Source organism: Anolis carolinensis, chromosome 1 (assembly GCF_035594765.1).
Source record: "Anolis carolinensis isolate JA03-04 chromosome 1, rAnoCar3.1.pri, whole genome shotgun sequence".
NCBI classification, from domain to species: Eukaryota; Metazoa; Chordata; class Lepidosauria; order Squamata; family Dactyloidae; genus Anolis; species Anolis carolinensis.
Window position 1 is genome coordinate 113,406,998 of NC_085841.1, and position 17,885 is coordinate 113,424,882.

The 17,885-nt window shown below is 37.7% G+C and overlaps 1 protein-coding gene across 5 annotated transcripts in view; it reads left to right on the top strand.

Annotated features, from left to right (window-relative positions):
- The first annotated feature begins 1,698 nt into the window (after window positions 1–1,698).
- The window catches only part of map3k7 (mitogen-activated protein kinase kinase kinase 7), a 55,230-nt gene continuing 39,043 nt past the window's right edge, over window positions 1,699–17,885 (top strand). For 2 of the 5 annotated variants that reach the window (XM_062980689.1, XM_062980705.1), the window contains exons 1-6: window positions 1,700–2,039; window positions 6,354–6,464; window positions 9,680–9,745; window positions 11,626–11,671; window positions 12,542–12,680; window positions 15,691–15,815. In XM_062980689.1, the coding sequence (XP_062836759.1) occupies window positions 1,950–2,039; window positions 6,354–6,464; window positions 9,680–9,745; window positions 11,626–11,671; window positions 12,542–12,680; window positions 15,691–15,815 (577 nt within the window). In that variant the 5' untranslated portion in view covers window positions 1,700–1,949. Of the gene's footprint in view, window positions 2,040–6,353; window positions 6,465–9,679; window positions 9,746–11,625; window positions 11,672–12,521; window positions 12,681–15,690; window positions 15,816–17,885 lie in introns of those variants that run through there. The other 3 variants (XM_016997281.2, XM_062980701.1, XM_062980707.1) reach the window with 3 other exon arrangements.

The window sequence follows — 17,885 nt, forward strand, 5'->3', positions numbered from 1 at the left end:
AAACACCATACAACAATTTCTCCAATAAAGATGTTGATGGAAAATGCTGCTTTATGAGAAATCATGTTGTTGTTGTTGTTATTTATTTGTTAGATGCCTCACCTCACAGTTTGAGGCCAGATACTACATGGTTAAAACACAACAATAAAATACAATATTATTAAAATTAGATTACTGTTTCCATCGTTCTCATATCTATGGTTCTGTGATATCAAAAATGGTAAAAGACTAGTGCTGTATCCTGCATTTTGGTCATGGAAACAGAACAAAGAACTAAAATTATTCTTTCTACAGCTGATATTCTGGGTTGTATGGCTATGTGGAAGGGCCCTAAGCCATGGCAATTAAAGTGGGTATCACTTTGAACTGCATGAGTTGTACACTATTGATGCCCCTATCCCTCTGGCACCATTGGCCTCCATTTAGTGCTAGTGAAGTGAGGGCAGCAGCCCTCCCTCAGCACATCTACACACTGTGGAACTGAAAGTTTGACAACAGTGGGTTGCTGCGAGTTTTCCGGGTTGTATGGCCATGTTCCAGAAGTATACTCTCTGCTGACATTTCGCCCACATCTATGGCAGGCATCCTCAGAAGTTGGGAGGTCTGTTGGAAACTAAGTACAGTAGAGTCTCACTTATCCAACATTCTGGATTATCCAACACATTTTTGTAGTCAATGTTGTCAATACATCATGATATTCTGGGGCTAAATTTGTAAATACAGTAATTACTACATAGAATTACTGCGTATTGAACTACTTTTTCTGTCAAATTTGTTGTATAACATGATGTTTTGGTGCTTAATTTGTAAAATCATAACCTAATTTGATGTTTAATAGGCGTTTCCTTAATCCCTCCTTATTATCCAACATATTCGCTTATCCAACGTTCTGCCGGCCCATTTATGTTTGATAAGTGAGACTCTACTGTAAGTGGCGTTTATATCTCTGTGGAATGTCCAGGGTGGGACAGAGTACTGTACTTTCGTCTGTTTGAGGTAGGTGTGAATGTTGCAATTAACCACCTTGATTAGCATTTTATGGCCCTGTAGCTTCAAGGCATGGCTGCTTCCTGCCTGAGGGAATCCTTTGTTGGGAGGTGTTAGCTGGCCCTGATGGATTCATGTCTGGGATTCCTGTTTTCTGTGTGTTGTTCTTTATTTACCATCCTGGTTTTAGAGATTTTTAATACTGGTAGCCAGATTTTGTTCATTTTCATGGTTTCTTCCTTTCTATTGAAAGTGTCCCCACGCTTGTGGATTTCTATGGCTCTTCTGTGTAGTCTGTTGTTGGAGTAGTCCAGCATTTTCCTCGTTCTCAGATAATATGCTGTGTCCAGGTTGGCTCGTCAGGTGCTCTGCTATGGCTGACTTAGTCTGCAGTGCCTTTCATGTTCTTTGATTCGTGTCTAGGCATTGCTGCGTTTGGGGGTCCCTATGTAGGCTTGTCCACACCTGCATGGTATACGGTAGACTCCTGCCGAGGTGACAACACTATAACCGCCAGGGGTCCATGCTATGGGATCCTAGGGATTGTGGTCCTGCGGGGCCTTCCGTTTTCCCTGCCGCAGGGTGCTGGTGTAGAGGCTCCCGGGATTCCATCGCCTTGAGGCCTAGCAGTGAAGTGGTGCCCATTCACTGCATTCATTCTCCAGTGCAGCTCGGGCGCCCCTCCTTCGTGGGAGGGAGGGCGGGAGGAGGAGGCGGGGCGGCTCCGGGAAGCGGGCGCGGGAGGAAGAGGAGGGCGCTGGCTTCCTTGCCTCCGCCGCCAGCCATGGCTCCGCCTGGGCCTCGCCAGCAGTAGCGGGAAGAGGCCGGGACAGGGCACAGGCCCAGGCCCGGCGGAGGAGCGGCCCTCGCCCTTCCCGCTTCACGCCGAGGCCGCGGGGCCATGGGCCGCCGGTGAAGCGGGCCCGGCGGAGGAGCCTCTTGGGCCGGCGGGCGGCGGAGGGATGTCTTCGGCCGGCCCCGCGGACATGATTGACACCCAGCCCGTGCTCAACTTCGAGGAGATTGACTACAAAGCCATCGAGGTGGAAGAGGTGAGTCCCTGGGCCTGGTGTTGGGGGGACTCCAACTCCCAGGAGCCCCCGCCAACGTGGACAGCACTGAGGCATTCTGGGAGTTGAAGTCCAAAACACGCGAGGGACCCAAGCCTAAGGCCCCACCAGCACTGCATTGTCTGGCAATATCGCTGAGGCCTTAGCTCAGGCATGGGCAAACTTAGGCCCTCCAAGTGTTCCGGACTTCAGCTCCCAAGAGCTCCAGCCAGCTTGGCCAGCGCGGGGGGATTCTGGGAGTGGAAATCCAAAACACTCGAGGGAACCGAAAGTTGGGGACCACTGGTGTTCTCTTGAGGTGAGGCCTAGACATCATTGCCATACTGGTTTCTACATATTCTACACAGCGAGACGAATGCAGCTTCGCACCACATTAACTGCCGGGACTCAGGGCCCTTCCACACAGCCATGTAACCCAGAATATCAAGGCAGTAAATCCCACAATATCTGCTTTGAACTGGAACATCTGAGTCCACACTGTCATGTTTCCCAGTTCAATTTGTGTGTTCTATGTAGTACACGGGGCCATGGTAGTACAGGAGGTTAAACCACTAGCTGCAGAAAAAACTGCTGTGACCGGAGGGCTGGCAGTTCAAAACCACGAGTCGGGGTGAGCTCCCGACTGTCAACCCTAGCTTCTGCCAATTTAGCAGTTCGAAAACTTGCAATGCGAGTAGATCAATAGGTACCTCCTCGGTGGGAAGGTAAAAGGGCGCCTCATGCAAACATTCAGGCAGAACAGGATCTGAGATGTCCAAAGACAACAAAGCTCCTCGGCATGGAGAAATGGAACAAGAGCACCTGCTCAAGGCTAGAGTTGAGTATCGCCACCAGATGCCGGAGATGAAAAGGGGAAGACCTTTACCTTGTCTATATATTGTATGTCATTGTGTAAAAGGCATTGAACGTTTGTCTTGTATATGTACTGTAATCCGCTCTGAGTCCCTCTGGTGAGATAAAAGCAGAATATAAATAAAGATTATTATTATTATTATTATTATTATTATTATTATTAAAGCAGATAATGTGGGATTTTACTCAACTGTGTGGAAGGGGCCCTCAAGGCTGTTTAGGCCTGGAAATTGTTGTTTAGTGAGGTGTCATCACTCTTTAGCAGAAAAGGCCTTATAAAGCGAAAACTACCATCATTCCATAGCATTGAGCCATGACAGTTAAAGTGGTGTCAAACTGCATTATGTAGATGCCCTCCAAAACGATTCGCTTAAGTCAGGCATAAGCAAACTTCGACTCTTCAGGTGTTTTGGACATCAACTTCCACAGACCAAGGCAATGGCAGAAAAGCCAATCTTGCCAAGAAAACTATGTGATAGGGTCACCATAGGTCCAAAATGACTTGAAAGCACACATGCAACAGCAACAACAAAGCAGCCTCAAGTGGCATATTCTATATCTTTATATTTTAACTGGAGGGTTGGCAATTTGTAGTCATATAAAATATAATTGAAAACCTGTTTTGTGTTAGTCATGAGCAACCTTAGGCTACTTCATATTTTCCAGAGAGTTCTTGGTGGAAGGTATTAGAAGGGAGAGAGTACAAAGCCTGTGGGTATATTTTCAAGTGTGAGCATCCTACATTTGTGAAATTTCACTTGCACGTAAGTGCAGGAAAACTGCAGCAAACCATTGATTTCCAGTATGAACACAAATAGACATGATAGCTGACAGTTCTCCCATTTTCTCATGTAAGGATGGAAATTGAGCAGCCTTCCAGTTGTTGTTAAATTTAAATTCCCATCACATCAGCATAATTAGGAATGAAAGGCAATGTGAATTTTATTTTGACTTCTAGAGAACCACACTCTCAAACCCTAGGCTATATTTTTACCCTCATGCTGCTTTTTATATGATATCCCTTACACCGAGATACTTTTCTGTTCTCAATCCAGCAATAGCTGCTCAGCCTCACTGTCAAATCCCTCATGGTTTTAAATCCCAATATATTATTGCCCTCAGGTGTTCCTAAAAAGCATGGTTTTAACAAACAAATATAAATTTGTAGTCAGATAAGAAAGGGGTTGAGCCCATAACTGGAAAGAGAAAGCAACAGGTAGGGAATAACTACCAGCTGTACATTACTGATAGGACACATACATATTTATTGCAACAACTTTTGTTCTTGCCTATAGAAGTGCAAGTAGTTATTAAACATTCATCCATCTGTGAGATACCAAAAGGGAATCAGTGTGGATGCCAATACTTGGTGTTGGCCTGAATGTATGCTCATTGGTGCTTAAAAATATGTTGTACTCTACCAGGTTGCTGGCAAAATATCACAAACACTGTTCTATTAAATTCATAACAGAATAAAGAAGGAATTTGTAATGGCAGAAAAGTGTGAAAATGGAACTCAATCAAATACAAAGAACATTTCATTTCAAGCTGTAGATATATCATTTCTCAGTAAGCTACTTGTCTTGCATATGGGGCAAAAACAGCTTCCAGTTTCAGATTAACACCTTGTCAATCTTGGATTTGGAGACCAACATCCTTGATCAAACACATCTGAGAAATGATCTTCTTGAATTTATTTGAATATCAAGAGCATAAAGTTGGTAAAGCTGGCTACGCTTCAGTTGAAGGAACACCTACAGTTCTGTATGAGATGTCAGTGAAAATAATGTCCTTTGTGATTGAATCTCTTTAGCCTGTGCAGCAAAGTAGATGAGTTTTATAATTAGATCAAACAAACTTGTGTTCAAGTTTACTTTAAACAGAAACTGGTTTAGTGTTCGGAAAGAAGGGAAAAAAGTTTCTTTGATAACTACTGTAGCTAGTTATTGCCAGGACCTGGGATGGTGTACCATTTTGCTTCTGGCACCCAGAGCTATGATTTTTCTGTTTTCAATCTAACATAAGTATTTTCTGTTTCAGTCTGAGCAGGAGAGAGGTGGAAGTGGAAGAGTCACATGGAAGGCTTCCTTGTGCTGCTTCTTTGAGTTGAAGTGCTGTTAGTGATGAGCGCAGAAGCTTGCAGCAAAGAAGGGAATGAGTGTGTGAGAGCGATGGCACATTTTTAGTTACTTTAAAAGTTACCCTTTTTTTGTCTTGATCCATTCTGCTTCTGCCAAGAAGAGAAAGTAAGTCAATGTGAATGCAAGAGGAGGAGAGGAAAGGGCTGCCTTGCCAGATGGGAAGATCTAAAGAGCAGCATAGGGCATGCACTTGGATTGATTCAGTATTGCTATTAGATGTGAGAAGCAGAGTCTGATATTTTTCTGAAGGCCTGAAGCCAGTTTGGATATGGGACTTAGCAACTGTTTGGAAGAAGATGAAAAGAATAAAAGTTGAGCGAATCACACTCTCTGTACCTGTCCAGAGCATCTCTGTTTAGTGTCTGCCATCCTGTGCGATTGTGGGTGTATCTGGTAATGATGGCGAATCCAGTCAGGATAGTCTACTTAATTGTGATTATCAGAGATACAGATAACCCAGGAGCATTTCCCTGTATTCTTCAGTGGCATACTAGGGATGGCAGTGGTAACGTAATGGTAAGGAGTTACTTACTGGACTGCAATAAAAAATAAATGTTCTGCTGAGTGACTGATGAAAAAGTTTTCTGATTCACAGTTGCAAGCCTTGTCTCAGCTGACCAAAGTACATTTTCCCCAGAGGACTTGAGTATACAAGATGGATTATATAGAAAAAGGCGACCCCATCAAGTAATTCAGACCCAAACTATGTAGGGCTTTAATGGTAACAACTAACACTTTATACCTTGCCCAGAAACTCATTGGCAGCCGGTAGAATGATTTTAATACAGGTGTAATATGATAACTCCTAGATGCACCAGTAAGTAATCTAACAAACTATCCTTAGGTGATGCAATGGATTCAGATCCTATGTATGCTTCCATGTCTTATTGCATGTATTCAGATGGATAATGTGATCTCCTTGAACATCCCCTTACTTATTCCAGGGTGAGGGAACACAATTCCAAGGTTATTCTTACCATCTCTTACACCCACATACACTCCTGGGAACAATGCACAAATGAAAATGTTTTCCCTGAAAGAGATTAGTGTACATAAAGCTTCTGTTGTAGGCAGGTTACAAACAAATTAAATGAGAGTGAAAATTATTCAAGACAAGCTTGTGCAAGGTCCATCAGGTGAAACTCAGACTATTAGTAATATATGGTAATTTCCAGGCACATGATTAAATGAATGTAGAGATCTATTTTACTCTTGTCTTTTTGTGATGTTAAAAACAGAATTGTGGGAATTACAATTTCTTTGAAATGTTCATCTGAATGTTTCGAATTTTCTTTTTATTTAGGTTGTTGGAAGAGGAGCCTTTGGAGTAGTTTGCAAAGCAAAATGGCGAGGGAAAGATGTGGCCATTAAGCAAATAGAAAGTGAATCTGAAAGAAAAGCCTTCATAGTAGAGGTATAATTTTGCTTTGAAATGTATTCTAATTAAATCTTATCAGTCTGTTAGTTCTAGAATAATATTTTTGTTATGCTTGAACACAGTGCACCCAAGACCAGCAAATGATGTAGACTCTGAAAACAGCCTACAATATACTATCGTAAAATGTTCTCTTAGATTTGATTCTGGATTGTGCTTCAGTAACTTTTTTACATTTATGAAGGTGTGTTTAGTTATTCTATTTTTATTTTATTAGTGCTCTACCTTTTTGCCAAAATTGCGACTCAATGGATGTGCCAGAATACATAAAAGATAACCATTCATGGAGCTTAAAAAGATAAGACTGAAATAATATTGAACTGTCTACAGAATTAAAATTATGTAAAATATTGATTTAAAAGCAAAGAATAAAAGGAGTACAGCACTATCAAAAGCTCATTCCCCGCCTAAACAAAAAGATCTTCACCTGACACAAAAAGACATCAGGAAGGAGCCATCCCCAGAAGGAAGTTGCACAGTTTGGGAATAACCACAGATAAGAGCCTCCCATTCCTATAAAAATATACCTATGAGAGTGGTGGGAGAAAAAGAAGTGCCTCCACTAAAGAGCTTAGAACTTGTGCAGGCTCATACAGGAAGACATGGTCATATAGATGCTGGATATGACCTAGGTCTTTGATCTTTATGGGTCATAATCAGGACTTTTGTTTGCACCTGGAAAGAGATTGGCCACTAGCAGAGTTTTTCTAGTAAAAGAGTGGTGTGCTTCCTGTAACTAGTTTCAGCAAATGTTTTGTCTGAAAGTCTTTGGATCAGCTCAAGTCTCTGACTGAATATTCTTCAAGTGTAAATCCACATGTGTTATAGTAATGAGATGCATCCAAAGCAAAAGCAAAATCCAATGATTTTAAAATTATTTTAAATATATACTGATTGTTTTAAATATATATGTTCTTTTAAACTAATGTTTTTACTATGTTATGTGTTTTGAACTTTGATGGTTCATGTTGTATTTTAATATGTTGCTGTTCCTTGTTTACATGGGGAGAGGCGGGTAAGAAATAAAGATGAAGATGATGATAATAATGATGATATCACAGTAATCAAATCACATTCCTAGAATGGACACTGTTGTCACACTGCTGATTCTACAGATACAATTCTGGCCACTGCTGTGAGGAGATTTGCAGACTTAAGAGTCTAAAAAACTACTTTCTCAAAGTCTGTTATCAGTATAACTCCAAACACAATTAAAGACTGAAGCCTTCCTTTTCTCATATGGATATTTCTGTAAACTACCTTGATCTTGAATAATAGAATTCTTTAGACTCCTTCACCTGAGTTATTGATGTAATATCAAGAGCTGTATTTAGCAGTGAACCCAGCAAAATGCAAGATCAAAGAAAAGTATGTACAGACAGATCTACTTCTTCTTAGTTTTGACAATTTCCAAGCAAGCATTCAAAACACAGTTTCCAGCTTGCAAAGAACCACTCACATTATTAACACAGCTTTCCATATTGCAAAATTCAGTGCAAGAAATTCAAAGATTCAATAATCCTTTGCAGTCACTGACTGAGGATATCAGTAGCAAAAGGTTTGTGGGCTGGATGGTGAACATTGTATGCTTCAATTCCTTGATCCATGCTTGGATGTGCAGAGCAGAACATGAGATTATGGTTTTCCATGCATTCCATGGGTAACTCTTTTTAATAACATTTTGATTTTGTGTGTATTTAAATCAGCCAAACTTATAACCAATACTAATAGTTGTTTTTAGGACAGCCAGTGAGAGTTTAGCAAGCATACAAGTCATTTCAAAAGAATTTGTGTTGGCTTGGGAAAAGCTGTATTGAAAGTTGATTATTTATATATGAGAGAAATACAAACTATCAGCAAGTGAATTCATTTTATTTTGTCTACCAGACTCCTGAAATTATCTAGTGAATAAGTAAATAAGGCAAAATTGTATGGCGCTCAGCAAGCACAAGCAGATTATTACTTTTCTGTTTGTAAGAAGCAATTTCAAATGTGCTGCCAACAATAAAATTACTAAGTCCTTTTGAGACAAATCACTAAAACTCCATCAAAAACCCAAGATAAAAGCATTTTAGATTTTGGAATTAAATCATATGTTACCTATTTCATTATAAATCAGCATTCAAATTATTTATAATAACTATCCCATAAGATGATATGACATGATATGACAAAATGCTTTATATATTTAGAGATAAATTTAGTATGTGAATTGGTTTAAAGTGATTTATTTTTGTCTCCAACTGAAATCCCCTTGTGCATAGGTATTCCAACAATTATCCCATCTCTTCAGCTGCAACCTCACTCATTGAATGGAGAGGCAATTCACAGCTACAGTCAATCCCCACAAATATATATGGACTGAGCTTGAATCTAGGACTTGCATGTTGATGAATTCCTTAGCTAGCTCATGTATTAAGTTCAGTGGGGTATTGGTTAGACTTGCTGATCATCATGAGTGGTATGTCGTACATAAGATTTCTATATACTTCCTAATTATGACATGAAAATAAATATAAAAGTAATATCAGGTCATCTGTATAAATGACAAATGCCTTCAGACCACAGAGGTCACACTTCACCTTTCCAAAGTAGATATTTAAGCAGATGACTTGGTATTGCTTTTATTCACAAGGATCATCTGAGATGAAAAGCCATCATTCTTTGTTCGATCCTCTACTGTTACGGGTTAGGCACATGTCCAGCCTTTTTTGCCTGGCACATCTCCCTCTAAATTCTGTGAACAGAAAACTTAGGAAGCAGCACAGGTCTCCCATGCCATGTTGGAAAGTATCATTTAGAAAGAAAATTGTATACAGTTCTAATACATACTAACAAATGAACATTTGCATTAGTTCAGTAGGAACTATAAACTACCATTCTAGAACAGAAATGCACTAAAGGGTAGGCATGTTGAGTCGTATTCAGGAGGTCATTGTAGCAGTTATGCCTAGTGTAAATGTGTGCTAAGGAGGCTGTGGTTGTTCTATTATCCTCTATTGTAGCTGTGCAATCTTTCTAGGAAGTAAAGCTGGGAGCAGGAGTAGTCTGCAAATCCTTCTCCATATGGAAGCAGAATATTATTACATAACATCAAACTTAGTTTAAAATTAGATATGACTTAATTATGTAAAGGGATGAAGACACAATCTCAGAATTAACCTTTCAATAAATGACACTTTTTAAAATTTCAGCTTCGACAACTTTCACGTGTGAACCATCCTAACATTGTCAAGTTATATGGCGCTTGTTTGAATCCAGTAAGTACTTACCAGTTCAGCTTCTGAGATCACAATGTGACTGTATGTGGGATCAAAAATATATTTATACGTTTTGTTAAAATATCAGTGCCAGCATAATGAAGTGGTTGAGTGCTGGCTGAACCAGGACTCAGTAAGATGTGAATTATTTGAAGAAGAAAACCCTAGGATTTCATTAAAATCAAATTTAATACTTTATCACAAATATTTATAAACCAGGCTTGTTGGTTCCAATTCCATCTAAAGATAGGCTTAATGTTTCCAACACAACAAAGATGATTAAGGTACTCAGCTTATGGCTCATGTACAGACAGCAAAAGCGGTGTTGCCATTGTAAAATTGCAACAGTGATTGATAGGCTGCAGTACTAAGAAAGGCAACAGTTTTGATTCTGGACTAATCAGTTAATCAAAAATATAAATCCTACATTCAATCAATTTCTACTCGCAGTCTTCACAATTTGATTGCTCCGGAGATAGTTTAGCAGGACTGTGTGGATCAGACTGTAAATAACTACTGTAGGCCATCCCAGCAGCAGAAATCACATCATTAAGTGAACAGAATCATATTTTGTGCAAGTCAGAAGATACACCTTATAAAACAAACTCAAATCTAGAAGGTTAAATCCATCTTCTGAAAAAGATAGTTCCATCCATTTGAGTGAAAAATGGGGTAGCAAGGCCTCCATATAAGCTTCATAGAAATATATTGATTTTTTTGAAAATAAACCTGAAAGATATAGAGTGAATAACCTTGAAGAACCTCCAATATCTGTAGTACAACATAACTTTTTAACACCAAATATGTAATTGCAACTGTATTTTGCTTCAGCTCAGATTGTGAGCTGCCTTGGACTCTATATTGAGATATTGAGAGAAAGGTAAGATAATAAACAAACAAACACACTTGTATGGTGTTCCCCATCCAAGCCTAGAGACATTTCAGCAGACAATGCAGACAAATTAGTTTAATCATTTGAGCAATATCTGAGGACACATGTTCAAATACCTTAAAACTTTTGGACATCAGTGAAATTCCAGTCAGCAAACATCCCAAAAGACGTATTAACCCCAACAGGCATAGCCTCCCATTTAGACCAATTAACAGAACAACAAAGTCGTAAAGAATTTCCAAGGTAAATTCTGGGACTGGTGCATGCAGTTTGCCACAGCTTTCCTTTTCTTCACTTGTTTCATCCTTTTCCCCTCTTCCCTACCAGTCTGCAAAAATGATCAATATTTTAAAACAGCTCATACAAACACAAAAGTCTATTAGGATTTCTTTTCATGCTCTGTTTTACAGGGCAGTGAATCAGTAAATAGAGTGGGTGGAAGACTATGAAGATAAAGTATAGAAGGAAATTAAAGCTGCAGCAAGTTGTTTTGTAGCAGTCTCTTTAAAGTCTCAAAGTCAGAAAAAGAAACATGGTAGATCTGAAAGTATTACTGATTTTGCACTAACAAGATTAAATAGTTAGGATCGTCCAAACTCACACAAATTCAGGTTGGGAGAATTTCACAAGCCTCCATATTTTCAACTGCTTTTCCATATAAAAAGTCATTTCCAAAGCCACATTATTCTGTGGCTGGAGCAAAATCGAAGAGGCCCTGTTGAATTTTAAAAGTGAAATATTTTCTACAGCCTAAGATTTTGTACAATTCTGCCCACTTTACCAGATATAAAAATGCTATCCAGAATTTGAAGGGTAAATGCAGTATTTTTGGTTGGCAGGGATAGTGATTGTAGACAGTAAAGTCAGAGGGGAGCTAAATGCAGAAAATATTCAATATGACGGTTTCATTATTAACATGGAATTTTCACAACAGGATTGCTTATAATAGAAACAAAACTTCTTTTAACTTAACGTATTTTTCATTAAGGTATGTCTTGTTATGGAATATGCTGAAGGAGGTTCGCTGTATAATGGTGAGCATCTCTCTTGAATATTATTGTGAAAAATTACCTAAAATGGAAGGGCGTATTTACATACTGGTTTTCATAGAATCGAATCCAGAGTGGTAGTTTTAGCAGTTTGACATCATGTAAACTCACATGTTCTTTTTTTAAAAAATAAAAAAAATCAGAATCAAGCATCAAATATTCCAATTACCATTAATCAAGTATGCTTAATCACTATTTTGGAGATCCAGACAAATTTATACAACTAAATTCATTGATCAATAAATTGAGTTCTTTGCTGAAATCCCCAAAGATTGAATGATAGCGTGATCATTCCACTATGAGTGCATAATTCACAGGTCACTCCATATCTGTCCTACTATCAACAAGCTGGCTTGCTGTGGCAATATAGATGTGAATTGATTTGTGCTCATGATCAAAAGTATCCGTTTATTGACCACTACTGCAAACATCACTGAAGTAAGATAACACTCAGTGCATGTTCTTATTCTGCTAATTTCACTCAAAAACGTTCTTGTGTTTTGTTTCAAGCCTGCTTCTTTCCACAGTAATAAAGCAATCTTTAAACTTGTGAAGAAATTGCATAATTCGTTAATAAAATGGACTGAGAAAGGGGGGTTGTATCCTATTCTGCTAAACAAATTTTGCCTCAACTAGTTTGCTTACTTGGATTAGTTTATTCAACCTTACGTAGGCATAGATGGCTTCCAAAATCAGTTTACAGAAGCCATTGTAGATTGTAAGGTTTAGAAATAGTAAAAGAAAAAATACTATATATTGTATATTTCTTGTTTTAATTGAAGAGATGGTGTACCCATCTGATATCTACCGTAATGTGCAATAAAGTTCTTTTTAGTTTTTACCTTTGTTTTCCAGTTCTTCATGGTGCTGAGCCACTGCCTTACTACACTGCTGCACATGCAATGAGTTGGTGTTTACAGTGTTCCCAAGGAGTAGCATATCTTCACAGCATGAAACCAAAGGCTCTCATTCACAGGGACCTAAAACCACCAAAGTAGGTTTTCAGAAATCATAAAAGCCACTGTCATTCAGAAGACTTGTTATCCAATTCCTACTCATTTTAGAGCCTACTGTGATATTCAGTATCTGTTTTTAAATGTGATATAAACTACCTTAATTTTATTATAATATTAGAGTAATATTGTTAGTACCGAAGTGTATATTCAACCTAGCTACTCAATGTAGAATTTTAAAAAAAACATTTGTCTGTATAACATTTTAATGTCAATTTGAAGAATAATATATTGGTTCTTTTGAGCAGGATAGTGTGCAAATAGTCCTTTGAATATTTAATGCATGTTATAGAGGAATTGCCTCTATATTGCTATTGTTTCTCTGACCTATGCTTGGTTAAAGCTGAAACAATATGGTATCAAATGTTTTAATAAGATGCTATTTGTGATAACATTGCACCATTCTTACCATATGATGTAAGTCATATAGGTTTATCAGAAAACTGTTATGACATTGAAATAATATGTGAAACAGTAGCAACCATTAACAGTTAAAACACAAACTGAGAGTAAAATATTAACTTTAACCCTACTGCACTAAGCTAGAACATGCTCCCACCACCATGTCTTTGAATTGTATGTTTTACCCATAACTAGATTTACAAAGTAGCGTTTCTTACAGCATTGTCACCAAAATAGTTTCAGCCAATTGCCATGTACAGTTTGTTGTTCTAAAAAAAAAATGCATCATGGGCAAAGGAGTCCAAGCAATTCTGCTGCCTTTTCCGATTGGATTACTCTTAGATCCAGTGTAACATACTGGAAGTAAAACAAATAAACTGCTGCAGCAAAGCAGAAATAAAATGTTATGTTTATCTTTTAATTGACCTTATTCAATGAGACATCAGCATTTTCACTTTGGTTAGAAAATGCAAGACGTTACTGTTACATCCCAACCTTAACCCCAACCCAAGCTCTGACCCTAATCCTCACTACATTGCAGTCAGAAAATGTCTCAGCTCAGAGAATGCAACAACGTAGTTGTACTTTTAAAATGAGTTTAGAGCTGGACATGCTGTTTATCATTTGTTTCTGCCTTCATTGGTGAGTGCAGATAACATTAGAAAAACGTGATTTTTTTTGGTTAAAATATCAGCAGAAATAAATTAACTATCCATTAATAACATACCTAGAGAACAATGTCTAGGTTATGTCCATTTCTCATGTCCTGATGAAGGATGGGCAACCATGAATAGGGTGCAGTAATTTAAATCAGGGTGATTTTAAGTCACCAAAAGAAAAGCTCAGTTTATATCAGTTTATATCATTGATTCAAAAACGTTTGATGCTTATACTACTTCACTTGTTTCCTGAACTGTAGTCAAGTCATCCCAAATATATATGTTCAGAACAATGGATACAGTTTATTTGATCCAGCTTTATTTTTGTATTAATTTAACAAATAGTGTTGCATATTATATTCATTACTTGTCATCTACAGATCTGCAGATGATCTGTCAATACACAGATATAACAGTGCTTAGTTTATCTAAATCCTAAATGTTTTACAGATGCAACATGCAATATGCAATACCAATGGCCCTCCAACGATTTGATTCTTTGAAAATTTGTTTAATATATTCTTTGTATAAATCCACTGGAAGTTGACCATACAGTCACACTGAAGGACCTGGAGATTCATACAGAGAGAACACTTTCCTAGGCATTTGTAGGTCCTCCAGCGCAGTCTGGTGGAAGGTGGACATAAGGCAGTGGTTCTCAACCTTCCTAATCTCGGGACCCCTTAATACAGTTCCTCATGTTGTGGTGACCCCAACCATAACATTATTTTCGTTGCTACTTCATAACTGTAATTTTGCTACTGTTATTAATCGTAATGTAAATATCTGATGTGCAGGATGTATTTTCATTCACTGGACCAAATTTGACACAAATACCCGATACACCCAAATTTGAATACTGGAGAAGTTGGGGGGGTGATTTTGTCATTTGGGAGTTGTAATTGCTGGGATTTATAGTTCACCTACAATCAAAGAGCATTCTGAACTCCACCAACAATGGAATTGAACCAAACTTGGCACACAGAACTCCCATGACCAACAGAAAATACTGGAAGGCTTTGGTGGGCACTGACCTTGAGTTTTGGAGTTATAGTTCACCTACCTCCAGAGAGCACTGTGGACTCAAACAATGATTGATCTGGACCAGCCTTTCCACAAATACTCAATATGCCCAAATGTGAACACTGGTGGAGTTTGAGGAAAATAGACCTTGACATTTGGGAGTTGTAGTTGTTGGGATTTATAGCTCACCTACAATCAAAGAGCCCCTTGAGCCCCACCAATGATAGAATTGGGCCAAACTTCCCACACAGAACCCCCATGACCAACAGAAAACACTGGAGGGTTTTGGGAGGAATTGACTGATTTAGGGAGGATGTAGTTCTCCTACCTCCGGAGAGCACTGTGAATCCAAACAACTATGGATCTGGACCAAATTTGGCACAAATACCTGATATGCCCAAATTTGAATACTGGTAGGGTTGCGGGGGAATGATTTTGTCATTTGTTTGGGGACCCCCTCATGACCCCCAGGTTGAGAAATGCTACCATAGGGTCTTTTTGGAGGATTACGAAATTCCTAGAAAAGACTTTCTCTCAGATAAAAAAGTGAATTTTTTATTCATAGTTTTTCTACTTTCGTGGGGTTCTTGTGCTCCTAGCCCTTATACAATCAAGAAGATTTAAATCTTAGAATAATCTAAGGCCTACTGTATATTCCTTTTTAATTTAAACCTTTGATATTAAACCTAAATAATCTCTAGAAACTGGGTTGCTGTAGATTTTTCGAGCTGTATGGCCATATTCCACAAAAGTTAAGCCCGGAAAACTCACAGCAACCCAGTGATTCCAGCCATGAAAGCCTTCGACAGCACATCTCTAGAAAGATTTCTATAATTTTTAAAGTGCCCTTTAATGTAATAACTGTTTTTAATTGAAAAGATACTAAACTATTCTGTTTATTTGACAGCTTGCTTTTGGTGGCAGGTGGGACAGTTTTAAAGATCTGTGATTTTGGCACAGCATGTGATATTCAGACACACATGACCAACAATAAGGGAAGTGCTGCTTGGATGGCACCAGAGGTTTTTGAAGGTAACACATTAATATTGAAATTAATATATATTATTGGACATTTTAAAATCATGATTGCTTATTTCCTCTGATACTTCTTCTGATTATATTTCATTGTTGAGTTCTTAAATGTGGGTACTGTATATACTCGAAGATAAGCCAAGCTTTTCAGCCTTTTTTTTTTTTTGAAGTTTTCAAGTGTTGAATACAGCAGAAGTGTGAGAACAATTTTCGATAGGAATGGTGGGTGAAAGGATAGAATAAATCAAGAATAAAATTAAAGAAGAGGGGGGGGGGGAAACGCACCAACCGTTCACCAAAATCCAGAAAAGAAAAAGGGAGAAATATTATATATATGAATATATTGTGGCGCAGGCTGGTTAGCAGCCAGCTGCAACAAATCACTCTGACCAAGAGGCCATAAGTTCAAGGCCAGCCCGGTGCCTGTGTCTGCCTTTGTCTCTGTTCTATGTTATGGCATTGAACGTTTGCCTTATATGTGTAATGTGATCCGCCCTGAGTCCCCTTTGGGGTGAGAAAGGTGGAATATAAATACTTTAAATAAATAAATAAATGAAATGAAAAATATTACTAATAAAAATTTATTTTTTAAAAAAAGTGAAAAAAGAGAAAAAAGAAAAAAAATCGTATATAAATGTTTGACTTCCGTTCTTCCTCCTTATGCCCTTAATGGTATGGGTATAAGCCCATAACCCTATTAAGCTCAATAGAAATTACACAATAATACTGTTTTATTGTTTTCCTCCTTTTTTGATACTCCTAATTCATTTAAAGTTATTTATTTGCTCTTTTTTATGTAATTTTCAAAAATTGACCAATCCATCATTTTTATACCTTTACCATTAGTCTGTTTTAGTAAAAAAAAAGTCAGTTTATCCATATTCTTTATTTCCAGAATTTTGTCTAACCATTGTGTCTTTCTTGGAATTAAGTCTTGTTTCCAAAATTTTGCAAAGGACTTTCTAGCTGCCATAGCAAAAAAAGTGAACAATTTATCTTTGTTAGAGTCCTTTGATTTTCCTTGAAAATCAAACATTCCTAACAAATAAATTTCTGATTTCAATGGGAAGTCAATCTGTACTATCTTTTTACATTCATTATGGACCATTTTCCAGTATTTCTGTTTTTTCACAGGTCCACCATAAATAATAATATGTCCCTTCTTGCTTACATTTCCAGCATTTTTGTCTGCATTTTTATACATTATCCCCAAATTTTTGGGTGTAATGTACCAACGATACAGCATCTTGAGCCAATTTTCTTTTAAGTCTGTTGCGTATGTATATTTTAAACTTTTTGTCCAAATTAGTTCCCATTCATTCAAATTTATTGTTCTTCCAATGTTCCTTGCCCATTTAATCATTGAGTTTTTTTATCTCTTCTGTTTCAGTTGCCCAGCCAATTAGTTTATTATTATACATATTATTTCTTTTGATGAAAATATCTTCATATCTAGGCCAATTTACCCATCCCAAAAGTCTTCTGTGATTTGCTTCCAGAGGGGAACCCCACATTGGAGTTTTAGTATATAAATAACTTTTATATTTATCCCAATTTTTTATAAGCGTAGATCGAATAAAATGATTATCAAATTTTTTCCAATTTTGACCCCCCCCCCCCCCCCAAAATCACAAATAGGAGTGCCACCCTTTATGTAAATCAAACCCCTCTAGGGTTAAAATTTTTGTATTTTTGAGATTTGCCCACTCTTTTGTCCATAATAGTACACATGATTCATAGTATAACTTCAAGACCGGGAGACCAAAGTTTCCCCTTTTTTCGGAGTCAGTCATAATTGCAAATTTTATTCTTGGTCTTTTATCTTTCCAAATAAACTTCATTATTTCTTTTTTCCAATCATTAAACAGTTTCATATTTCTTATTATCGGTAAATTTTAAAACAAGAATAGTAATTTAGGGAGGAGATTCATTTTAATCTCATTCATTCTTCCCAAAAGAGATGAATTTAAATGTCTCCAATTTTCTAGTTCCTTTCTTATCTCTTTCAATTTCTCCAAATAGTTATTTTTGAGTAGATGTAAATTTCTTAGCATAATCCATATACCCAGG